The sequence below is a fragment of the Crocodylus porosus genome, unplaced genomic scaffold, assembly GCF_001723895.1.
Source record: "Crocodylus porosus isolate Cpor-Errol unplaced genomic scaffold, CroPor_comp1, whole genome shotgun sequence".
NCBI classification, from domain to species: Eukaryota; Metazoa; Chordata; order Crocodylia; family Crocodylidae; genus Crocodylus; species Crocodylus porosus.
In genome coordinates, this window is record NW_017728916.1 from 25,168,517 (window position 1) to 25,194,575 (window position 26,059).

The 26,059-nt window shown below is 46.6% G+C and overlaps 1 protein-coding gene across 1 annotated transcript; it reads right to left on the bottom strand.

Annotated features, from left to right (window-relative positions):
• Positions 1 to 1,922: 1,922 nt before the first annotated feature.
• On the bottom strand, positions 1,923 to 25,143 carry LOC109310856 (fibrous sheath-interacting protein 2-like). Its single transcript, XM_019536186.1, has 5 exons — positions 25,138 to 25,143; positions 22,201 to 22,508; positions 20,415 to 20,464; positions 18,920 to 18,978; positions 1,923 to 2,033 (listed from the first exon to the last, which is right to left on the bottom strand). The coding sequence occupies exons 1-5, from the start codon at positions 25,141 to 25,143 to the stop codon at positions 1,923 to 1,925; spliced, it is 534 nt and encodes a 177-aa protein (XP_019391731.1).
• Positions 25,144 to 26,059: the final 916 nt, after the last annotated feature.

Consider the following 26,059-nt stretch of genomic DNA (forward strand, 5'->3'; position numbering starts at 1 on the left):
CATGCACTTTCCCTTTGGGATTTGATGGCCAACTACCATGCCATCCAAGGAGCAATTTTTAGTTGAAAAGTATCCAAGCTATTAGTATTTACATAATCCTTAAAAACAGCTCATAGACCTCATAGACTAAAGCACTCAGTGTCTCACATTTCCAACAGAAACCCTGCAACGGCTATAGGAAGTGTTTACAGTGACCCTCCTTTCACTGGTGTTAAAATCAGTGACGGAACAAGTGGAGAGACCAAGTGACACTTACAGTCTGGGTCCTCAGTGATGCTTAGATGAAAGAGGAACTAAAGGTATTAAAGGACAACAGGGTATTAAAAATGATGATACTTGCAAAGCAGTTTTGGTTGCCTGGAAAGCCACTGCAATATTTTCTTTTTTTTTTTGTCATTGCTAATATATGGATGATAGAATTTGTCAAAAAGACAGAAGCGTAAGAGTTAAAGTTATCATCCTTAATTTTACCTTTACTGAGAGCAGATGACTGGCAGGTTGGGTGCTACATTGCCAGGAGCAAGCTTATTGTATTCTACCTGATATAATCAATGGAGTGACCATGAAGATTTGGGCTTTATAAATATGAATTAAGTTGCATTATGTTCAGCCGAGTGCAGAAACTCATTTAATTGTACTGAGTGCTTGTATGATCAGTGCACAACTGATGGGCAGAATTACTTCAGCAAGTAGTATCTGCATCAACTCAAGTAACTTCTGGTGATGCTCCAGCCTGCCTTTTAGAAAAAGACAGGACTTCAGGTGATGGAAAGCTTGTCACAGTCCTAGGTAAGTAGCCTGTTGTGTAAACAGAAAATATTGTGCAGGAAGTGCTTTCACGATGAAAGTTTAGAATGCTGACATTTCTGAAAAAAATATTTGAACTTTAGCTTGGATCTTTTGTCTGTTAACTGATGAAAATCATTTAAAGACTGTAAGCCAATTCTTAAATTCAGCAGTGGTTCCTGATTTGTGTACCTCACCAAAGTACTTGCTTATATTGAGTTATATTGTAAATGTATAATATGTGTACACTGTAAGAATCCTGGTCTAAAAGCCTCAGTCACGCATTTTCTATTCAAGGTTTTTTACTATATATTTATGTATTTGTTGGCCTTGTGATAAAGAGTTCAAACCCCCAAAGCTTTCAAAAGTCTATATTGTAATAAACCCTCCTATTACAGGAGCCTCATCTTTAGATATTTTGGCTTTTCATACATGAGAAGCTGGCATAAGTATGTGCAGCATTACACATATGGAGAAATTTAAATTAATACACAAAATATTATCAGATCACAAAACAGTTTCCCGCAATAGAAAGAAGAATGTATTGCCTGAGGTGGGGGGTTGAACCCAAGTGGACTTAGGTTTTTTGAGTCTTAAGTCCAATGCCTAGGGATGTCAAACTCATCTGGCCCCATGGACTGGACCAGCCCCACAGATCAGCCCCACACTCTGGATGCAGATTAGGGGCTGTGTGCAGCACAGTCCTGTTCCAGCTGCTCCAGGGCTGTCCTGGCTGGCACATGGCCACGCTGCTCATGGCAACTGCTCTGTCTCTCTGGGATGCAAACTAGAATGGACACCCTGTGCTGTCTGTATGTGGGGGCATCCAGTGCACCCCACATGCTGCTTGTGAGTCACTCCAAGACCCATGGGCAGCATTGGGGGCTGGGTGATATGGCAGCCTGCAGGCTGTACATTTGACACCCCTGTCTTAACCACTTGGTGATTCTGGTAGCTGTCAGGAGAGGCAGCTGTATGAGTATAAAGGCCAAGACAGATGCTGGGACTGTGAAGTGGGATCCTTTTCCTGTCACATAAGAGGCCCATCAGGTACATACATGAAAAGCAACAAGAAATATATTTAACTTATGTGACTTTATTAAACATGTCAAAGCTATGTAATCTTCAACAACCTCTTATTTTGCATTTTTCCTTAAAGGTGTCTTTTGCTGGTTTGAACGAAAACAGTTAAAGCAGCACCTGATCATGGAACTAGCGATGTGAGAGCTTGGACTTGCACTATCCACCTGTGGAGAGGTTGTCATTAACACATCTACCAGAGGTAGGAAAAAAATCCACACAATACCAGCTTTGTCATCTCAGTGTGACCCCTTTCTTTCCAATAAGGTTCTGAGGCCTCTGCTTGGGATTTTGCCCCATTTCCCTGAGCATGGTAGTTTTCCATGGCTTCTTCCCTTGTTTCACTCATTTTTAGAAAATGGCCCTTTCAGCTGAAGGGCCCTTTTGTATTAGGGGCTGGTGGGTGGCACTGATGATCAGCCAACACCATAGGGCACGTAGCCACAAGCTCAGCCTGTCTGCCTGGGGCATTTGGCAGGTATTTTAATCTGACTGGATGTGGGCGGGGGTTACACCCTGGCCTAGCCATGTCTGAAAACCATCCTCAGTTCTGACTGGACAGTTCTGAGCGGGGTGGGAAAAGAGTTTTGGGTGTGGATGCAATCAGCTTCTCAAACCTGATTGGGGGGCAACACTGTACCCTAGCCAGACCCTAATGTCATTCGCAGTCCTGATTGGACAGCTCCCAGTGGATATGAAATCCAAAAAAGGGTTTATTAATTTATTATTGCACCCAAAGTATTAAAAACCCACAAAAATTAGATCTGTGTATTCTTATGTTTACATTATCAAATTATCTGCTTATCAACTCTTTAGTTTTGCTTACATTTGATTCTGACTTTAGCTCCACCTACTTTTGATATTGGCATAAAGTCCATCTACTGCTGATTATGATACCATAGTTAAAAATGGACAAGTCTGATAAGAGTTTTATGGAAGTTGCTATACTAGTTTTGTTGTGTAAAAGAAAATATTGTGCACCTTATTCCTTGTCTGAATCTGTCTGGTTACAGTTCCAGCCACTGCAACGTAGTCTGCTTTTTTTTGTCAGAGTTAAGTATTCAAAACTTTCCCTACATATATTTTAATCCATGATCAAATCACTGGTAAACCTTTTTTTAAAAACTGAATAGATTGAGCTTTAGTCTCTTGTAATAAGGCAGGTTTTTAGATCACAGTTCATTCTTTTTCAGTTTAGCAAGGTTCCATTTAATGTGAACATGGGAATTAAAAATGATCTTGTGAAGTCCCTTCCAGCCCTAATGTCTCTGAAATCTATGAAATACAACATCCAGGAATGGGCTCATGAATGCCATAGGAAGTACTAATAATGGCTTCCTACTTCTACTCTACATTCTCCTACCAATGCATCTGAAGATTTTATGCTCTCTCTTCAGTGACCAGTGCACCTTGGGAACTCAGGTTCACTTGTTTTCCATCATGACCCTTCTGTGTCAGTGTGGCAGAAAGCCACCTTGTTTCTCCCCAAAATCTCTGCCCTGTGACAATGTGATTAGATGGGCCAGCATAGAGGATTCACACCCCAGCCTGTCTCTTTAGGTAACCTGAGCTGGCTGCATTCCTGAGGGAGGGGGGAAACCTGCTCCCTCTGCCTAGGTGACTGGCATCAGTTACCTGGGTGAAGGGCATCTACCTGGTGAGCTGGAACCCGCCTGGCAACTGGTGAGGTATTTCAAATTTGTTGGCGGAGAGCGAACCGGGGCCGGCCTCCACTGGACCAGGTGAATGAGGTCACAGGGGCTGTATAAGTTGTGAGGGGGAGGAGGCGCTCTCTCTTTGGCCATGAGGTGAAGCAGCAGCAAAGCAGGGGAGACAGAGAAGCCTTACCATCTGAACCTAGCTCTCTCTCTCACCCCAAGACTCTAGAGGGGAAACTCAACCAGCCTCTGGAAGATGCTTGTGAGTAAGCCACTCAACCTGATTAGTTATCTAGCTGGCAGTAACACAGATGCGTGATCAAAAGGCTACCTCAGCCACACTGTTTGCTCTTTAGGATTTCTAAGATATTGCTCAACCCTGTACCCTAGTTTGTCCTACCCCTCGTAATCAATAAAGTTCTCCTTTTTGACTGGTGTGGGAGACTTATTGAGGGGTGGGTCTAAATTATGCCTAAGAGACCCCTTAGGTCTGTGGACTAAGGAAGACTTTACTTTTTGCCCCCTTGACTTGGGGAAGTGCCCCAAGTGCCTGTACCGGGTCGAGTACCCATCAGACTATTAGGCCTGTGTTTCCCCGAGGACACAGGGCTGAGACAGTCCCTTCTCGGGGTGGTGGTGGCGACGTTGCTCCCAGACTAGCAAGTGTGCTCCAGGAGAGGGGTCGGCCAAGCATAAGGCGCCCCTAGGGAGGCATTCGGAGCCTGGAAGGTGGTCGGGTGCAGGGTGGTGGGCAGCTCAACGCAGCAGCGCCCCCTACTGCACCCGCCACAGTCCCTTCCTAAGTTATTTCTTTCCAGAATACACTCCCTTGCCTGGTAAGTCAGGCAGGGTGGCATCTTGGAGCAAACTGGTTCAGAGAAGCATGAGTTTCTGTAGGTGACAGACAACTTCATCAGATCTGGCAAAATAGGCCATTGCCCATTGAAACTTGTGCCTCTCTAAACTTGTCTTTAGGGTGCTACCCTACCGCCTTGTGCCTGAGTTCAAAATAACATGGTTAACTACCTCTCTCTACTCATGTATTGTGAAATCTACATTCTTGGCTCATAGGTAGGATGACCTTGTATTAAATGCTTGTTGTTTAAATGAGCTCAATTTACTACAGCAATCCAGATCACTTTATGAAATGATCTGTTCTTACTTATCGTCAATATTTGTGATACCTGTAGACCTTACTAGCAATGATGTTATGGTTTCCTCCAGATCATTAATAAAGAGATGGAATAGTGCTGATCCAAGGACAGATGCCTCCAGGGCCCCACTGGAAATGCCTTAATGAAGTGATGATTCTTAATTAATGAGTACTTTCTGTGAAGTCTCTAATTGTCTGCAGATGCTTAAGTCTGCAGTATATGGACCTATGAGGAATACATGTATCACAAATAACAAATACTGAATTTACCTGAATCCAAGACAACTTTGAATTTAAGACAGCCCCCTAATACTTAGATTCTATACATGCGAAATTTATAATTTTCCATGTTTAGAATTTACTTAATGGAGGGACATCTTAAATGTGTCTCCCTCCCCATCTCTGCAGTGGGGCAAGCAGTGGTAGTGGGGTTGAGGGAGGTGATAGAGGGGCAGGCAGTGGGGGATACACAGTGGGAGAAGTAGTAGCAGGGCACGCAATGGGGAAGTCAAATGGCCTGAACCTTGCCCCCCCAGTGCCTGCAGATCCTGGTGCCTTCCCCTTGCTTGCTCCCCTCACCTTACCCCCTGGTGCATGTAATGCCCCCACCACTTGTCTCCCTGGTGCCTGATCCCTTGGTTCTTGGGTACCTCAGTGCCTGCCACTCCTGTAGCTTACCCTAGCTATGTCTGCCTTTCCCTATAGTACCTGCACTCTCTAGCCCTGCCCCCCCCACTTGTCTCAGCTCTCCCTTCCCAGCTGCAGCTTACCCTCCAGATCTGGCTCTGCTTCAGCCCAGGACACAGAGCACATGGTCACTTCAGCCAGGCAGCAGTGACTGTGGTAGCAGCAGCTCTGGACTCAGTTCTGGAGCTGCTGCCACTGTTGCTGCTGCTGTGTGGTCTGTCAGGGGCCACATCAACCATATGCTCCATTTCTGGAGCTGCAGTGGGGCCAGAGCTGGAGGGTAAGCAGCAGCAGGGTGGGGGAGTGGGGCAGAGGCAGTGGGGGTATAGAAGTGGTGGCAGAAGGGCTGCAGCTCCAACTCCAATTCTGAGGCCATGTTAGAGCCAGAATCAGAGCTACACCAGCCTGATTCTCACTGACACTCAAATCCAAGACAAAGATAAATTGGCCCCTGAAAGGCCCAGAAGGCCCAAAAGAAAGAGGGCGGAGGAACTTTACCCCCAGAGAAGGAAATGTATGGTCTCCTGGAGGAGAGCAATGCAGTTCTGTGCGGAGGCACAGAGGAAGAGTCTGGGAGTGCAACAAACTTGGATTCTGGCCTGGGGGTGGCCTCAGGCAGTCAGAGCAGGAGCTGGTTTGGAATTACCAGTGAAGAAGAGTTGGCTGTTCAACCCACCAGTGTGGAGGCTGAGGTATGGGTAAGTTGCTTGGTGTGCACAGTGGCTATGAACCCTCTCTGGGGGAGCCAATTGTTGGGCCTGATGCACTACCTGAAGGGCACCACTGAGGAAGACTTGCAGTTTTGATAAGGTCAATAAGGTCAAATATGAAATCAATGAGGCCTGAGTAAAGAAGTAATTGATTGATAGGAAAAATCTGTCCATTCAGGGTATGTAAGGACTCAGTGATTGGTGCTGTACTTGCAGAGCACGTGTATTAATAAAGGGGGCGTAAATAAGGATTAATTGAGCCCTGACAAAATCCTGACTTATAAGGGTATAATAACTGTTGATGTCTGGATGAGCTATCAATCAAGAGACTCAGATACAATGGAAACACCACAGCGGTAGTCTGGCAGGTGTGGTGAGGACAGGGCATAGGAGAGGTGGAGACCTGTGACGAGGATTCACTCTCCATTGAGAGAGCTCTGTTTCCCCTTTTTTCAACACACCAGACCAATGTCATGTCAAAGAGGAGTATGGAGAGACAGAGAGATAGAGATCCACCAGACTTCACCAGAGCTGAGGGTCCCACAAGACTGGCAACAAGCCAGTAGGCTGGTGTTGCAATTGTTTCAGGGGCTGCAGACACAAATAGAGGAATTAATATGAGTAAGAACCAAGGAGGTGGAAGCACGTATTATGCTGCTGATTTGACAGCAAGAGCTGAGTGAGAAAATAGGGGCTCAACAAGTGGTGATTATTCACACCACTGAGAGTATAAAGATGCCAAAGATGACACTAGAAGATGATATGGAAGCTTACCTGGAATCTTTTGAGGGAGGCGCCCTGGTGGCTGGATGGGATCAGGCTTGGTGAACCAACCAATTGGGCCCTCTCTTGATTGATAGGCTCAGTCCAGGCAGCCTATTGGGTCTTATCCTGAGACAAAGCTACTGACTACATGAAAGCTAGTGATGTGATACTGTATTGGCAGGAAATCTCACTGGAGTACTATCAGTAGTGATTTAGGGCCAAAAAGAACACAGAAGAACAGAGACCTCGTAAGGAGGTCAGGAGGAAAGGGAGTTGGTAGTGGGGGTCTGCTATAGACTGTCACACCAGGAGGATGAGCTAGATCTGGAATTCTCCGGGCAGCTCTCAGAGACTGTACGGTCAAGAGATACAGTTGTCATGGATGACCTAGACTACCCTGACATCTGTAGGGAAGATCAGTCAGCCAGATCTAATTGCTCACATAGGTCCTTAACCTGCATACAGGACCTCCACCTAATGCAGGAGGTATATGATCCCACTAGGGGGAATGCCTTGCTGGACTTGGTGCTGGCTATGGGGGATGACCTGGTGGGGGATCTGCAATTACAAGGCAACCTAGGGGATAGTGACCATCAATTGATTGAATTCACAGCAAAGGGTGGGAAAAGTAACCAGCAGGACAGAAGTGCTAGATTTCAGAAAGGCTAACTTCAGTGTGTTTAGGAGATTAGTTAGTGGGGCATTAAAGCTCAAGAGCATTGACAAAACGGGGGTCCAGGAAAGGCGGTCATTACTTAAGGAAGTGTTCCTTTGGGCACAGAAGGAGGCAATCCCACTGTGTAGAAAAGGGGTCAAAGGAGCCAAGAAGCCCTCCTGGCTAAACAAGGAAATCCAGGAAAGCTTAAGGGCAAAAAAAGGGGCATACAGGGGGCGGAAGCAGGGAGTAGCTACCAAGGAGGAGTATACCTCCTTGGCTCACACTTGCAGGGAATCAGTTAGGAAGGCCAAAGCACCATTAGAGCTTAGGCTGGTGACAAAAATTAAGGACAACAAAAAGTCTTAGGTATGTAGGGAGCAAAAAGAAGGTGCAGGGCAGCGTAGGACCCCTACAGGATAAACAAGGGCAGTTGGTGACAGATAGGAGAGAAAAAGCAGAGGTCTTCAAGGGGTTTTTGCCTCTGTATTCTTGAACTCAGATCTAGACAGATATCCCAAATGCATTACTGATAGAAGCAGGAGAAACACCAGCCTATCAACTGCCAGCGCTTACCTAGTAAAAAGACACTTGGAGGATCTGGATGTGCTTAAATGTGTTTAAATCAGCGGGACTGGATGAGCTCCATCCAAGGGTGCTGAAAGAATTAGCCAGTGTAATAGCAGAGCCACTGGCATGACTGTTTGAGCACTTGTGGTGCTCAGGTGAGGTCCCAGAGGATTGGAAAGGGCCAATATGGTCCCTATTTTCAAGAAGGGGAGGAAGGAGCATTCGGGTAACTATAGACTGGTTAGTCTCATCTCTATGCTTGGGAAAACCCTTGAAAAAATTATCAAGGATCACATTTGTCGGAGTCCAGCGGGTAATATAATGCTGAAGGGTAACCAGCATAGGTTCATAGCAGGTAGATCCTGCCTGACTAACCTTGATTCTTTTTATGACCAGGTCACTAAATGTTTAGATGCAGGAGTTGAGGTATATGTCATCTACTTGGACTTTAAGAAGGCCTTCAACATGGTATCCCATCCTATTCTTATAATCAAATTGAATGGCTATGCCATAGGCGATTACACAGTCATGTGGGTGGCAAATTGGCTTAAGGATTGTACTCAGAGAGTGGCAGTGGACAGGTCAGTATTAACCTTGAAAGATGTGGGCAGTGGGGTGCCCCTAGGCTCAGTCCTTGGGCCAGTGCTGTTCAAAATGTTCATCAGCGACCTGAATGAGAGTATGGAAAGCACTCTGTCTAGATTCGCAGATGACACCAAACTATGGGATGAAGCAAACACACTGCTGGGAAGAAACTGAATCCAGGTGAACCTGGACAGGTTAGAGAAATGGGCAGAGAACAATACGATGCAGTTCAACAAGGACAAGTGCAAGGTGCTGCACCTAGGGAAAAGGAATCACTAGCACATCTATAGGCTGTGGGATGACCTTCTCAGCAGCACAGTGGCAGAAAGAGATCTTGGAGTTGTTGTCAACTCCAAGATGAATATGATCTGTCAATGTCATGAAGTAATTAGCAGAGCTAACTGCACTTTGTCATGCATTAGTAGGTGCATCATGAACAGGTCCAGGGAGGTGATGCTTCTCCTCTATGCGGCACTGGTCAGGCTGCAGCTGGACTACCATGTCCAATTCTGGGCTCTGCAATTCAAGAATGATGTGGGCAACCTTGAGAGGGTCCAGAGGAGGGCCACTTGTATAGTTACAGGCCTGCAGGGAAGGCCCTATGAGAAAAGGCTGAGGGACCTGGAACTTTTCAGCCTCCACAAGAGAAGACTGAGGAGGGATCTTGTGGCAGTATACAAATTCACTAGGGCAGCAAGGAATGGGAGATGCTCTGTTTACCAGAGCACCCCTTGGCATAACCAGAAATAATGGCCACAAGCTGATAGAGAGTAGATTTAGGTTGGACATCAGAAAGAACTTCTTCATGGTTAGGGTTGCCAGAATCTGGAACGAGCTTCCAAAGGAAGTGGTGCTCTCCCCTACCTTGGGAGTCTTCAAAAAGAGACTGGACAAGCACCTGGCTGGAGTCATGTGACCCCAGCACTTTTTCCTGCCACTGGCAGGGGGCTGGACTCAATGATCCATTGAGGTCCCTTCCGACCCTAGCATCTATGAATCTATGCTGGCTCAGACACTGAGGAACTTTCTGTAAAGATAGATCCAACCTTAAGGAAAGACTGTAGCTGAGGTCTCAGATTTATTTACTTTACAGCAGTTCCTCACTGACTTTGGGGAGGAAACTCAAAAAATGTGTCTGACAACACCAGCCCCAAACTATGGAAGAGGCTTTACACTTGGCTGAGTCCTTTACTGTGGCTGAAGCAGATTTTGGAAAAGGGAGAGTTACGAAGACAATACACACCCCAGGGGGACAAGTGGAAGATCCAGGGATGGGAACAAAGAAAATTGATGCACCATACGCTGCTGAATGGGGTGGGACACCTGGGCCATGTCCCGACCAACTTTTTGCACATTAATTTATATAATCCACAAATGCACAATTGTCATTCTGGTTAAAATTGTAACATTTTTTTAACTGCATAGCTAGCTAAATTAATGTGCTAAAAGATGGTCGGGCTGTGGCCTGGGTGGCCCACCCCATTCTGCGGCCTATGGGAGGCATCACAGGCCCAACCCTGGGTGTTTAGAGGATGGAGATCCCATGATATCATCTAATTCCATGACCTGATGTGGCAGGCCACTGTGCATGTCTGCCACTTTAAGGGCCTGGAGCTGGGAGCCACCAGGTGCCTAATGAGGGCAGCCATTTTAGATTCAGGGCTGTCCATATAAACAGGGCAGTTCAGCTGCTGGGGTGAGGCAACAGCATCGCCTGGCTGTAGGGCTGCTGATATCATCTAGAGTAAGGGAGGAGCTGTAGGGAAGGATAGGAGGCTCCTGGTCCTGGGTACGACCTAAAACTGTACCCTACTGGGAGTGGGTGGCTCCCAGTGGTGTGGGAGCCCCCAGGAAATGCCAGCCCTGGTGGAAGGCAGGTTGGGGTGCCTTAACCCCTAGCCCCCACAATTGAGTGGGTTACCCCTTGTTTTGGAAGGCCCAGAGGGTGGGCCCTCAGAGAATGAGAAAAGGGCCATAGACTCAGGCCTGTCTGAGTTTCCCCTGACTGGCCCATGTTGGGGCCAGGACCGGACAGGTCGAAGGGCCAGGGGGCCACTGCGAAGGACTCCCAAGAGCTGAAGGCCTGGGGTCCCAACTGGCCTGGAGGTGGGCCAGGGAGGAGCTGAAGGTCTCAGTGGGGGGACCACACCCAAAGGGGAACTAGTTCAGGGAGCTATGGTGCCCAGTACGACGGCAGAAGAGGCTGCCTGAGGAAGAGGAATCCAGGTGGGGTTCAATAGGAGGATTCTGGGGCTCTCTGTGGAGGCTGGTGATTAAAGGAACATCAAGATGCCATCTGCGAGGCTTGGGCTCTGGTGTAGGGGAGGAAAGGAGCTGCAAATAGCGCCCCCTGGCATTGGGGCAGGAAATGGGCAGCCTCCTGCTTAACTGACATCAATTAATCAATTAACATCAAGGTGTGGTGGGAGAGAAGGTGGGCGGTTAGCCCAGGAACAGGTGGGTGGGCCACACGGAGATTGGCCCCAAGCAGACCCCCTGTTACACCTTCACAGGTCACGTTTGACAGCAGGGAAAGGTCTCTTTAGACCTTCTGGGTCAGGCTACAAGGGGGACCAGGAAAGGGAGAACTGATGGTGGGAATCTACTACAGGCCTCCCTCTCAAGAGTTGGAGAGCAATTAAGCTTTCTCAGGAGAACTGACAGAAGCAGCTAGCACTAGAGATAGGATTGTCATGGGTGATTTCAACTACCCTGACATCTGTTGGGAAGACCATTCAGCCGCCTCCAACAGGTCAGCCAACTTCCTGGCAACAACAGATAATCTGTTTCTGGCACAGGTTGTGGAAGGCCCTGCTAGGGGATTTAGTGCTGACCAAAGGAGAGGGCATCATGGATGACTTGAGGATTGGTGATACTCTGGGTAATGGTGATCATGACCTGATAAGTTTCACCACCACCATAAAACTGGAAAGTTAGTCACAGAATGAAAGTCCTAAATTTCAAGAAGGCAGATTTTGGCAAATTCAAGAGGCTTTTTGGAGAGGCCCTCTGCAACTGGCAACTAGATAATTTGGGAGTGCAGGAATGACAGTACTTCCTTTTAAGGAGGCAATTCTCATGGCTCAAAAACAGGCCATCCCCATGTAGGCAAAAAGTGGGAGAGGAGCTAGGAGACTTGGTTGGCTCACCAGGGATATTAGGGAGCTATTGAAAAAGAAAAAAGAAGAATATATATAATGGAGGGATGGCTTAGCAACCAGGGAGGAATACACTTGTATCACCAGGGCCTGCAAATATGAGACACGGAAAGCTAAGGCAGGCATGGAGATCAAACTGGCAACCAGTATAAAAGACAACAAAAAGTCCTTTTATAGATACATATGGAGCAAGACAAAATCAAGCTCTACTGTGGGACCCCTATGGAATACCTCTGGGCCACCCACAGTCAATGCCCGTGAAAAGGCAGAACTCCTAAATACATACTTTGCATCAGTATTCCTGAAATCCAGTGGGGGCTGCTCATCTGACCAGAGGCCCAGGGAGCAGGGGGAAGGCAGCAGCTTACATGAAATCAGTCCAGAACAGGTGAAGGATATTCTACAATGCTTGGACATTTTCAAGTCTGCTGGGCCAGACAACCTGCACCTGAAAGAATTGGCTGAACTTATAGAAGCACCACTGGTGAAGCTGTTTGAAGAGCTGTGGAACTCAGGAGTGGTTCTGGATGATTGGAAGAGGGCCAATGTGGTGCCCATCTTTAAGAAAGGGAAGAGGATGACCCTGCAAACTACAGACCGGTCAGTCTAACCTTGGTCCTGGATAAAATCTTTGAAAAGTTGGTTAAGGAGGCCATCATCTACAAGCTGATAATGGATGGGGTGCTAAAAAGCAACCAGCATGGCTTTGTCAAGGGTAGATCATGCCTGATGAACCTTGTGTCCTTCTACGACCAGGTAACTAACCCTCTGTATGATGGACATGAGGTTGATGTCATCTATTTAGAATTCAGTAAAGCCTTTGACTCTGTCTTCCAGTGGATTCTCTCTAACAAACTGGAGAGTACTTGGCTGGGCCAGTCTACAGTGAGGTGGGTGGACAACTGGCTTAGAGGCCATGCCCAGAGAGTGGTGATCAATGGGATGGCCTCATTTTGGAGGGCTGTATTCAGTGGTATCCCCCAGGCATCAGTGGTTGGACTTGTGCTATTCAATGTATTTATTAACAACTTGGATGAGGGGGTTGAAAGCTCAATGATTAAGTTCACAGGTGATAGATACCAAGCTGTGGGGAAACTCAGACATACCAGAGGATAAAGCAACAATCCAGGATGACCTGACAGACTGGATTTATAGGTGGAACAAAATCAAATGAGGTTTAACAGGGAGAAGTGTAAGGTCCTTCACCTAGGTAGGAAGAACCCTCACCACAACTATACAATGAGTGGTTTTCCACTGGTTGGCACAGCCTCTGAACAAGCCCTGATAGTCACGATCAACTGGAAGATGAATATGAAGCAACAGTGTGATGAGGCTGCCAGAAGGCCAAATAAAACTCTGGCTTGCATCAGTCGATGTGTAGCCAATAGATCCAGGGAGGTACTCCTCCCTCTATTCGACATTGGTGCAACCTCAGCTGGAGTACTGTGCCCAGTTCTGAGCACTGCACTTCAAGAAGGATATGGATAAACTCAAGCGGGTACAAAGAAGAGCCCCTATATGGTAAAGGGCATAGAGGGTAGGCCTTATGAGGAGAGACTTCAGGACCTGGGCCTGTTCAGTATCAGTAAGGCTGAGAAGAGACTTGATAGCTGCCTATAAGTACTTCAGGGGGGAGCATCAAGAACTAGGAGAGCAATGATTCAGGAGGGCACCTCAAGGCAGGACAAGGAACAATGGGCATAAACTAACAGAGGATAAATTCAGGTTGGACATAAGGAAAAACCTCTTCTCTGTAAGGGTCACCAGAAACTGGAACATGCTCCCGGCAGAGATGGTGCAATCACCCTCCTTGGAGTTGTTCAAGATGAGGCTGGACAGGCATCTTGTCGAGCTTATCTGAGCCCATTGTGCTGGAGCAGCTTTAGTGCTCCATCACTTTAAGGGCTGGAGCAGGAAGCTGCCAGATGGCTGATGAGGGCAGCCATTTTGGGGAGCTCTGTTATAAGGGCAGAGCAGAGCAGAGCAGATTGTGATAAGGAGCTCTGGGAGTAACACTGCCTGGTGGAGCTCCAGGAACATCAGAAGTAAGGTTTAGGCTATGGGGAAGGAGCAGGCCTTATTGGTCCTGGACATTAGCTGAAACTGTACCCTGCTGGGATATGGAGGCCTGGTGGTCCTGCCTATGGTGGGGCAGGGCCACTCAAATACCAGGACTGAGAACTTCCCCGGTGTAAGATAGGTTGGGGCACCTAAACTCCAGGTGGGTAATAGGAGAACTGTGTGGGGGGGGCAGGTAAGCTTATTAGAGGAGAGTGACACCTGAGCCTATGGGGGTGTCTGACCCTGTGCCCAGATGAGAGGGTGGAGTTGAGAGGCCTGGAAGGAGGACAAAGAGCGGGGCCCCAGAGTGGTAAGGGCAGAATAGTAGCCTGGTGAGGGGTGTGGTGGCAAAGTCAGCCCACAGTTCTTTGAACTGCCCAGCATTTGTTCAGATGAGGGTCACAGGAGAGGCCCAAAAGGCTGTGTACCTGCTAGCTGAAGCGAGAAGAGATAAGCCTGATGGCCCTCAAAGGGAACAAGGGCAGGGTGCATGTGGCCCAAGGGGGCAGTATGAGAGAGACCCAAGATGGGTGGTATGTGGGAGCCCTGGTGAGAGTAGGGGAAGTGAAAGAGGCCATGGTGAGAGGCGGGTGGTATGCACATGTCCCAGAATGGAGCAGGATGTAAGAGACCTAATTGTGCATTGAGTTTGGTCTTGCCTGAAGCAGGAGTAAATACCAAGCTAAGTGTGTTATCTATGAGGCATGGGACATGTAGGGATGGTTGGAGCATGTATATTGGGCCTTTGACATCAGTGTAGTTCAAAGGGTAGCTTTCTGCTTATTTAGCAACTGGAACAATTTACAACAAGGCATGGCAGGTGAACAAGGCAGCTTGCCCAAAGACAATGGAGTGGGCTGGTCTCATGACTGGGCCTGGGAGCTGGCTCCTTTTGTCACATCATTAACTTCCTGCCCATGGCAGGAGACTGGACTTGATGATCTTACAGGTTCCTTCTGGTTTTAAGTTTCTATGCTTCTATGATGTAGTATGCTACCACTGTGGGTCTCTTGGACACATGGCCTGTGATTGCACACAGAACCTGTGAGAAAGTCAAGGCTGGGAGGAAGCCTGGTGAAGCTAGGGTGAGTGACCCCTGAAGACCCCCTATACCAAAACAATGGACTGCAGTTTTGGGCAGCACAAAGGATCTTTCCGCATTCCTATACTAAGGATAGATGTCAAGGTAGGAAGTTTGATAATACCCATCGTGGTGGACACTGGGTGTGTGCAGGCCATGATAAAAGAAGGGCTATTGCAACCACACATAGGTGAGAAGGATATACCCATTAACATGCTTTGCATGCATTTTATGACCTATGTTTATGAGAGATGTCACCTGCCCTTAACCATAATGGGTTGGACAGAAGAGTTAGTTGTGGGCATTTATCCTGCCCCATGTTGCTAGGCCAAGACTGGCCTTACATGTAAGAAGTCCTGGACCAGACCCTGGGAAAAAGAGGTGTGGAGGCCCAGATGGAAGAGGCAGGGAAAACATAGACTTAGGTGACATCATCATGGAGGTGTTACCTCTCAGCTCTGTGTTCTTGGGGAACCCTGGCAGAGTATGTAGCCCATCTGACTCACAAAGAACTCTCTCCTCCCCCATCTCTACCTGAACAAGAACTGAACTGAGGAAGGACTTACAGAAGACAAAGAAGATGCAGTGGGAGACACACCTAAAGTCCTCCAGGAAAGGGTGATAGGAGTGAAGTAACTCCCCTGGTCTCATCTGCATTTGAGATGGAACCAGATGACAGCTCATTTAAATGGGAGATGGGACAGGCATGCATCTTCATTAGCTTTCAGGATGGAAAACAGAGATTCCAAGGCAAGGACTACACTGAATTCTGGGATCAGAAAAGCAGGGAAGAACTGCATGGTGGGGAATCCTTGCTCCAAATGCTAATCAACCCACATCTACACACACCCAGTTCAGCATTTATCAGACCAATTCTAGTAATGACTCCTCTATTGGTATCCAAAACACTGAATCTTCCTGTCTGTATTGTGAGCTCCCTCAGAGTAATGCCACCTATAGCCAGCAGTGATCAATTCCTATTATCCAGCACACGAACCATTGTTTACCCCTAAACAAACCTAGTGTTCTCCCTTGAGCCATTGTTAGTTCTCTACAAAAACCCCTACCCAAGCTCATGTCTGTCCTGGTGCTTGGGTCTAAAGCTGCACCAGTTCCATTCCTTTTCTGCCTGGATTCTCTCCATTCATTGTGCTGAAGTCTCTGCCTGTCTGCCAGATCCAACAATACCTGGGAACCTCGACCAGTTCAAGCTTCACTGAGTGGTGAGACCCCAACTCTCTCTCTCTCTTTCTGACTCCAGGAACCTGACTTTTATTCTCTTACTTCAGGCACAGCTTTCTAAATCTGACTTTTGCTAATCAAACTCAAGCTAGACTTCCCCAAAACCCTAATTGAAACTATGTAATATTGTAACTGTTTAGTTGTCTCTCTGTCTTGTATGGATGTTATTACTGACATCATCGTAAGTTCATATACCTGGTAATAAATAACTTTTATGGTCAAGCTGGTTGCTATACTTTTTCTGTGAACCTCACCTACTCTTTTTTCCCCTCAACCTCCGCATTTGCTCTGCAGCAACACTTCTTGTACCTAAGCCAAAGATCCCTGTAATGCCAAAAACCACAGTGGGGTCTGCTTGTACAGGCTGATTGACCCAGTTTGGCTCAGACGTGCCCTAATGAACTGAATACTGGCCTATAAGGATGTCAACTGGACACCCAGCTGGATTCAGAGGTATTCTGTTTACCCGTGTGCTTGTGTCTGACTGCATTTTGTTGTTACGTTAATGAACTGATTCCTGGCATATGAGGGTGTCAGTCTGTCCATGCTGATCAACCCATCCGGGTCAGGTGTGTCACGTTAATCTCTGTGTGTGTGTGTGTGTGTGTGTGTGTGTGCGCGCGCGCGCGCGCATGTGCGCACATGTGTGTATTTGACTGATTTGGTGGCTGAAGGAACACAGCCCCATTGAAACAGAGTCGTGCAAGAGGGATGTTGACAGCATGGAGAGGGTCCAGAGGGGGACAACAGGGCAGGCCCTACGAGGAGAGGCTACGAGACCTGAACCTGTTCAGCCTCCAAAAGAGAAGGCTGAGGGGGGATCTTGTGGCCTGTTACAAACTAGTCAGGGGGGATCAGCAGGCATTGGGGGAGTCACTGTTCCCCCCAGCACCGCCAGGAGTGACCAGGAATAACAGTCACAAGCTGGCAGAGGGTAGGTTTAGGTTAGATATCAGGAGGCGCTACTTCATGGTCAGGGCAGCTAGGGTCTGGAAGCAACTTCCAAGAGAAGTGGTGCAGGCTCCTACCCTGGGGGTGTTTAAGAGGAGGTTAGATGCATGTCTTGCTGGGGTCGTTTGACCCCAGTATTCTTTCCTGCCATGGCAGGGGGTCGGACTAGATGATCTGCTCAGGTCCCTTCCGACCCTAGAAACTATGAAACTATGAGTAAAGAAGTAATTGATTGATGGGAAAAAATCCCTCCATCAAGGGTGTGTAAGGACCCAGTGATCGGTGCTGGACTTGCAGAGCATGTGCATTAATAAAAGGGGTGTAAATAAGGATTAATTGAGCCTGGATGAGCTTCTTACTTGGAAGGGTATAATAAATGTTGACAACTGGATGAGCTACTGGTTAAGAGACTCAGATGTACTGGAAAGACCTCACTATTAGCTTGGCAGGTGTGGTGAGGACAGGGTATAGGGGAAGTGGACCCCGTGAAGAGAATGCACTTCCCATTGCAAGAGCTCTGTTTCCCTTTTTTTTGACACTCAGCTTCCCCTGTATTTGTTTTACATCAAGGCGTGGCAGGTAAGCACAAAGGAAGAAGGCAACAGCTCTCAGGAAGAGCTATGGAACACGCTGCACCCACTGACATGCTCCACGTTAAATGAGGGACATACACCTTGTCTTTGATTTGAGTAAATACATGTAGGTTTTAAGGGCTTAATCTATATCAGTGATGCTCTACCTTTTGGCTCCGCAGGGCAAATGAATGGCCTGGGTCTGGTCTGCGGGCTGGATTAGGCACTAGGATCAAGACCCCATGCTACCTCACCAATATCGGCCCTGCATCATCTCCACCTGTTCCTGTGCTGCCTCTGCTACCCTTGCATACTTGGATTGCGTCCCATGCCCCTTGATCAGACCCACAATGCCTTTGTCTGGTACAGAACACTGGAATCTGGCCCTGCTGCCCCCAGCCATGCAGACCAGGATGAGTTTCTCTTTGCCAGATATAGCTCATAGGGCTATGCTAGCCAGGTGATGGGGCTCACTTCAGATCCAAAAATATGGCAGCAGGAGTGTGGCAGTTGTTGCCACCACTCTCTTGATGCTAAGTTTTTGGACCTGTGAGGAGCCCCATGGGCTGGATGACACAGACCTGCAGGTTGTTTCTGGCTCACAGGCCAGGTGTTGAGCACCCTTAATCTATCTGAAGGCAGAGAGCTAGTCAGTGCAAGAAAGGGGAAAGGAAAGGGACCAATGAACGGAATGTAAGAAAATATATTTGGGCTAGAGATTAGGAAAAAGGCCTTGGTCTTACTCCCATTGAAACCAGTGGAAAAGTATTCCCTGACTTCAGGGGTCTCAATATTGGAGCCAAAAATGTTAACAGAGCAGCTAGGCTGGGTAACGGGCTGTATTGCAAGGCTAGAGGTGGCATCTGTGTAGAGATTACTGAGTAGGTAAAAACGTGTTAGAACTGAATGAAACAGTGAATATGTAGCCATTCAGGGGCCAGAGGACAACCATGTGCTCCATGTCTGGGGCTTCAGTGGGGCCAGAGCTGGAGGGTAAGCAGCAGCAGGGAGCGGGAAAAGGCAGTGGCAGGGGACAGGTGCAGGTGGAGAGGGGGGAAGAGGTGGCAGGAGTACAGAGGTGGTGGCAAGGGGAAGTGGCAAGGGGTCAGCCTACAAAACGTGAGGGGTCAGCTGGGGGAACCAAGATACCTTTTGTAGCCCAGCCATCTGCAGTTCTGTTATTAAAGGTGTTATGATATATTTACCTTAGAGCTGTGTACAGAAGCTTTTGTATCCCGGGTATGGCACAGGCTAGCACAAGTACCTGTAAACAAAAACGCATGCAGTTTAGCTGGGACTGCTTTTCCCTTTCAATACTGATGTTCTTAGATGTTGCTTTAGCATCACTGCAGAGTGGTGTCCTGTGACTTTTTGTTCCAATGGGCCTGTCTAGGCTGTATTAGTACCCCAGCAGGAGTGCTGCAGTGAGGTATACCATGCCTGCTTCTGTGCATGCTGCCTCCCCAATCTGATCAAATGTGTAACTGTCATCAGTGTGCTACTGGGTACAACCCCATCAGCTCTAGCTCTTGGGTGAGTCTACTGGTGTATGCACACCACAGCACTCAGTTGACTAACTGACTTCCATTTCAGGGGGCAGCCCATGCACAGTACATACTGTGGTCCTCTGTGCTGATCTTTGATACAATACTGAAGCACATAGTCATGCCCAGCATGCAGATAAAGCCAATGAGTGCTGTTTTTTATCTGGAGGAGGTTGCTTACATTTTCATGTATTGTTGTGCTACCTTTGGGGGCATGTTTTTCCTGTGCCTAGTACCTGGAAGCAAGGGCCCCACTGTGCTACCATAGTAACAATCTGCACTTAGTGGACGTCCTATAAGAAGAGATGGCTCTTCTATAGGAAGAACTCACATATAGCTTAGGTAGAGCTTCTGATTCATTTTGCAAGATGTTAATGGAGTGTCTTGTTGTGAAGCTTTTATGCAGGAAATTGCCAGTTACTAGGTGCATCTACATGAGATAGCTTACTGAACATTACATTAATGTAATGCACAGTAAAACATCCCTGTCTACACATGCATGTCAATTACTGCACATTAAATTAATCTAATGCACCATTTCCAAGTACCAATACAAACAGGTACTAGAAAAATGGTGTATTAACTAATGTGCCAAAGCTCATGTCTAGACCCTGGCCAGAAGCAGGGGGCCACAACTGGTGCCTGGCTAACTCCTTATCTCTGCTCAGCTGGGAGGGTGCTGCCCTAGAGCTGGGACAGCTTCCCTGCCTCCCAGAGCCAAGACCTGACCTCTGTGCCCCCTGCCAGCCTGTGACTGGCACCCAGAGGAGCCTGGAGCTCCGCCTGGCTGCTGCAAGAGGGCTGAGCAGGGCAGAAGCAGCCTTAGACTGAATTGCTCTCCCTGTTGGTGCACATTTGGATTTGTGTCCAGGTGTAGTTTAATGCATATGTAGATGTGCCCACAGAGAATGAAAACTATGTGGAAGGGTTGAAGAGCCTCCTTTAAAAACAACCATTTCCTTTGCAAAGAAGAGTCTGTTCTGGAGAAATTCCCCTTCCTTTCAGCACAGCTATTCTCCAGAATACTGTATTTTACAGTATCAAAATGGTAGTTAAGAATAAGGGAGTGAAAAAATTAAAAGACATTACAAACAATTATAAAGAAATTGAGGGGGAAAAATGAAACCCCTAGAAAGTACACATATCAAATATTCACTTTTGTGCTGTGCTTGAAATGCTGCTGATGCTTCTTCAAATTCTTCAGCACTAAAAACAAAGGAAAGTTATTTGGATTATTCATAATTAGAATGCAAAAAAAGAGTAAAGGTTCATAAGATTATCATTTCTAGTGCATTTTTTATCTTCAAATCTTGTTTCTGGTGTTTGCTGCCAAGGGTTGGGTGTACTCATGCTCTGTACCCTACTTTGTGCCTAGCACATGATCAGCATTTAACATACAATGAAAAGTCACTAAATGTGCTTTACAGACTCTTGGCCCCCTTTGGCTGCTCTGAGGTGATGGCATCCTCCCACTAAAATGCCATGTAGCTGTAAATAAAAAATCTGGAAATCTGTGACTTTGCCATATACCTGCTATATAGCCTTGGGTGAGCCATTTCACAACACAGTTCTCTCTGTGGAAGGCCCAATCCTACTTACTCCTCATGGGCACATCCAGATGAGTGCGGTTGTGTGGTATGTGACATTGCAAACGTGTCTGCAGTGCCACATATTTCACAGTCAGGTGTTCTCTGTGCTGCCTGTGTGTGCGCTGTGCTGCCTTTTTTCCCTGCGGGTTTTTTTGATGCAGCAATGGGCAGCGTGTACTGCTGAAATGCAGAGCTAGGTTGCCTGGAGCTGTGCTGCAGCTGCTGGGTAGGCTTTGCCTGGCAGGATTGCCTTTGCATCCCCAGGAGGCCCCCAGGACCCAAAGTAAGGCTGCTGGGACCAGCACAGTACTGACCCTAACCTCCCCTACCACACCCGGGGGAACTTGCTGCGTGCCAGAGTGCATGTGGGACAGATGATCCCCAGGGACAAGCAGCTGCAGTGCAAGGTGTGCCGCTGCTACTTGTCTCCAGGGGCTAAACATCCGTGCTCATCTGAATGCAGCCCACATGTCAAACTGTATTGTTTGGTCCTTATGCACAGTTTGGGATTCTAGTTCTCTGTGGTAGAATAGTATTATACTATGTCCATACCAGCCCACTTCTTGAATCTGATCACTGCACCTTGTATTTAACATTCATTGGCTAAAATGGCAAAATAACATTGGGGAAGTGTCTTTCAATTTAGGAGCAGGCTGAAATCTAGGATCACGTCATGTCCCACGTATCTCCCTGTTTTGGCTGCCCAGTTGGCCAGCTGTTCCAATGACAGTGCTGTTGACACCTTTGGATGTGGATACAGACACGACCAGGAAACTGCCCTCTCTGTCATCTGAAAACATTCACTGTTTCCAATTACAAAGCTGAAAGTTGTTGAAAAGGTTGGAGCAGCCATGACCAGGCTTCCCAACATCACAGCTATTTTGGAGCTTTTATTTTAAAGTGAAGTCCTGCCCTCTGCTTCTCAGAAATACTATGGAGGGAGAGAACATGGAAGAGATATACCCTGGTTCGAAATGCCCCTATGCTGAACATTTTCCCCAGACCCTCATCAGGTATGGCTGTGTAGGCTTACCTGGGGGTGGGAGGGAAGCATGTATTATGATGACAGTAAGTTAGCCTTGTATGAAACCTCAGTCGCTATGGGTATTCCACAGTGCTACAAAGGTCACAAGAGGCCTGGTCATAGGTCAGGAGAGAGTTGGACAGAGCCCTGTGCTACTTCATACTGATAAAATGTGTGTGTGCGTGTGCGTGTGTGTGTGTATATATCTATATCTGTATCTATTTATCTTATTTGTAGTGTTTATAATCTATAATGTGGGGGGCAGCCCTGTCCAGAGACTCTAGATTCCTCCGCTTTGCCTTTCTTGCTATAACACCAGAAAAAAGTACCTTAACTGTTCATTGTCCATGGCTGAAGTCAATAGACTCATCATCAGGTGAGAGGACTCAACTTCTATAATGTCTTCAGAGATCTCCTTTTCTTCCTTTTCCTGTTGCTTCTCATCATCATCCTCTTCATCGTACTCCCAATCCTTTGCTTCCAGATTTAAAGCGACCTGCTCTTCCTCCTCATTATTCTCAATATCATGTACTACCAGTCGTACAACAAGGTCTTCCTTGGTCTGAACATCTTTCAGAAGTTCTACTCGAGTGATGTCAGGCTCCAGCACATTCTGAAATGAGTTCCTGCTGAAGAGCTGAAGTAAAAGAGAAAGCTTTGGAAGACAATTTCACTTCAGAGTCATTTTTATATGAGCTCTTCCTACAGTTCACTAATTAGAGATAAATAAATCAAGACTCTTTTAACTTCAGATGAATACTCAGAAAAATCAGGACTTTGCAATAGAACATTTTGTTAAGGAAAAATGAGAGGGTATTTTTAAAATCAGAAACCCCAAATGACCATGCCATTGGTTATTTTGGGCTGGTTTGCTGAAGGAGCAGGATTGACTTGGGCCAGCTCACAGGGTGGATGGATCAAACTGATATGAAGCAAACTGCAAGCATGTTGGAGCTTGCAGGGGAAGCTTGCAGAACCAGCAGGGGAATGGTGGGACTGAACCAATAGCTGGAAGCCTGGCAATGGTACAGGATGAGCAGGCACCTTTGTTTCACCTGGAGAGCTTGGAGAACACTTCTAGCATGTTCTGACACTCACTACAGACTGGCCAAACCCTAGGCTTAACGTGAATGGCCACAGAGGCCAAGACGTTAAGAGGCTGGTAATGGGGCCAACTACGTCTGGGAGTCAGGATGGAGATGAGCCTCACTCACGGGGGGAGGAGTGGGGGAGGGAGGCATGAAAAAGACTTTTATAGTTCATGCCCAGTGTCTGGGTCCTCACAGTGGTATGCATGTATACTGCATGGGGTGTCTTTCTACGTGGCTTGGAGCACATGATGCTTTCAGGCATGGATATCTCAAGAGCAGGATCTGCAGAAGCTCAGAGAAGAATCTTCCTTTGGAAGACTGAGGGCTGTCGGGAGAACTGGAAGGTGAAGAAGCTGAGTGAAGTTCTATGGCAACTGGATGTAGAACCCCAGAAAGGACAAGGAAGGTCCCTGACCTGCTGGGTGAGGTGTCACCAGTAAAGGCTATTGAAAAATGGAAAGAGCAGACAGTCACAGGAAGAAGTCTTGGCCTTGTTGAGGTCAGTGGGAATTTCACCACTGATCTCAAGGAGCCAGGATTTCACCCATATATCTACTATCAGCCAGGAAAACACTTTAAGGGCTGGAGGAAAATACAGTGGCAGATGTTGCTACCCTTCTGTTGTATAAGGCCTTGCTCGCCTTGTGAATCAGTGGGTTTCATGTGAATCAATGGGCTGACTTGAGAAGCTTGGAAGCACTCAGCCTGGAGAAGGGCATCAGGATACGGCCCTAAGTGTTGAGTCCCAGGTTACATGGGAACCTCATGGTAACCACCAGAAATACCATCTCTCCTTACTGCGCGGCCAAGTCTAGCAACCAGAATGTGAAAGATACTCACACATAATTAGATATGGATATTTCTTTCTTAGTCTGCTTTGCCCATCTGTTGTATTTAAACTATCTGCTTAAAAGCAGATCATAAACAAACACTAAGTGGCCCCTATGACTGTCAGCTATTAAGTCCAAAGGCTTCTTCTAGGCTTCAATTCAGTAAGGCTCTTAAATGCACACTTTTAAGCACACACTGTTAATTTCAGTTGGTCATTAGCCTATGCTTAAAGTTATGCAAATACTTATGTGCTTTGTCCTACGTCCAAACACTGCAAATCACTTATGCCTATGAGCAGTTTCATTGAGGCCGCTGGGATTCCTGTACTTGAATCTTTTTCTGGATCAGGGCTCTCTAGCAAAGTCACAATTAACATCTTTTTTTAATCAGTCCCCACATGAAAATGCTTGTGTCACAACCTGGTCCATTCCTGCTCTTTCTGAATGTGAACTAGGCTGTTGTGATTAGACCCAACCCAGGTCTAGGAATAAACTGTCGCTGTTTCTAGATATGAGTCTCTTGGGTGCACTACCCAGTTCAGATGCCATGTCTGAAAACTTACTTAAGCAGCAGGACCCAGCAGTAGGATCTTGAAACCACTGTCTGATCCACCCAACACTCTGAAATCACTTATACGTATGGTCCCACCATTAACCACTTGGCTGTGGCAACTCTGTTTTTTTTAAACTCACTTCCTTGGAGACAGCAAGGCAGTAAAGTAAGGACACCATGTCTTAGCAAAATAATTTCTTACACACATTCTGTGCTCAACTTTGAAAGAGCACAAGAGTTACAGATCTATGGAGAACAAGGTCCTAAAAGTCCCCATCAGTCTGATATCACCCCATTTGTTAGTCTCTACATTTGGCCCAACTCTTTTATGGAAGGCAAAGTACCTCATGCTTCCACATCTGGTTGTCTCTTTCTAAAGACGAAATGGTCCCTTTGACTTAAGGAAGCAGCTATCTTTGAACCAGTCTCTGTCATCAGTAGGAGAAGCAGAGAACTCGAGGTGTCTCATTTATATGTTCAAACCAAGGGATTTCAGCCGTTCTTGTGCCCACACAGATTTCTTGTAAAGAGAGTTGATTCAAGATTAGTGGCTTTACCAACCACTAGCCCAGAATCCCAGATAACAAGGGTTGTCCACACTGATGGCCCACTGCAGGCTCTTTAGGAGATGGTCTACCACTTTGCCAGAGTATGTATTATTTAGAGTAGATGGGCTTTCCACACCACAAGTTGCAAATTAGAAACCCAGTGGCAGTCACAAAATAAAATGTAGTTCAGCAATTGACACAGCCTTGTCTACAAGGCTGCACTAGTCTTACACTTTTCACTTACCTCCATTGGTCTTGCATCTAGTCGTCCTGAGTTACCCACAGAGAAACATCTGCCTTTTTTTCTCCCTGCCTCAAGTCTTCTAATTTCATCTTCACAATATTTCCCAGCCATTGATGCTCTTCTTATGTCTCTTAGGCTATGCCCAGTTTCAGCAAAGCATATTTTTTTCAGTTCCTCAAGAGGTTCTGTTTTTATAGAAATAACTGCTAAATGATTGGAAACCAAGTTTGGATCTATGGGTAAAGGCTTATTTCTAAGATAAGGGATTATTTTCACAGGCAGGTTCTCTGTTTCTGTTGGGTTCTTATTTGCAGTTTCATCTGTGATCGGCTTTCCAGAAGTTGCTGTTTTAGGTTCTGTGTTAATAGACGCTTGTGCAAAAACCTTGTCAGCAATTCTACTTGGCTTCATAACACTTTTACTCAACACTGATGGACTGTCACTAGCAGCCTGTAAAAGGGGGCAACTGGAGATTTCCTCAATTATTACAGTAGCCACTTCTTGAGGAAAATGTTTCCTGCAACCTGTTATGTCATCGTAAATGTCTTGCACAGATCCAGCTTTTTGTAAAATATTATTGTAAACAGAATGAACAACTTGATTAATAGTTTCTTCATACTCTGGATTTAGATGTTGTTCATCTGTGACTGCCACAAGATAGATATTATGTTTGGACAACCCTTGTTCCATGGACTGTTTAAGATTCTCAGCAATTTCATTCATTTTAGCTCTTGATAAACATCTTCTGTGTTTTGGGCTTCTGCCATTATTTAAGCTTAAGACTTTTGACAGGAATGCAATTAGTATTTCTTCCACAAATGTCACAGGTACTGTGAGAATAGATGATTCTAACATTTGTTTCTGAATCTTCATTATTTTTCCTTCATTCATCGTTATCCTTTTTTGAAAGGAGTACTTGAGA

Coding starts and splice junctions, on each gene's coding strand:
- LOC109310856 (XM_019536186.1), bottom strand. Junction 20,465..22,200: donor ATGGACAATGAACAGTTAAG/GTACTTTTTTCT, acceptor CTTTGTTTTTAG/TGCTGAAGAATTTGAAGAAG. Junction 2,034..18,919: donor CTTCTGTACACAGCTCTAAG/GTAAATATATCA, acceptor ACCTCTCCACAG/GTGGATAGTGCAAGTCCAAG.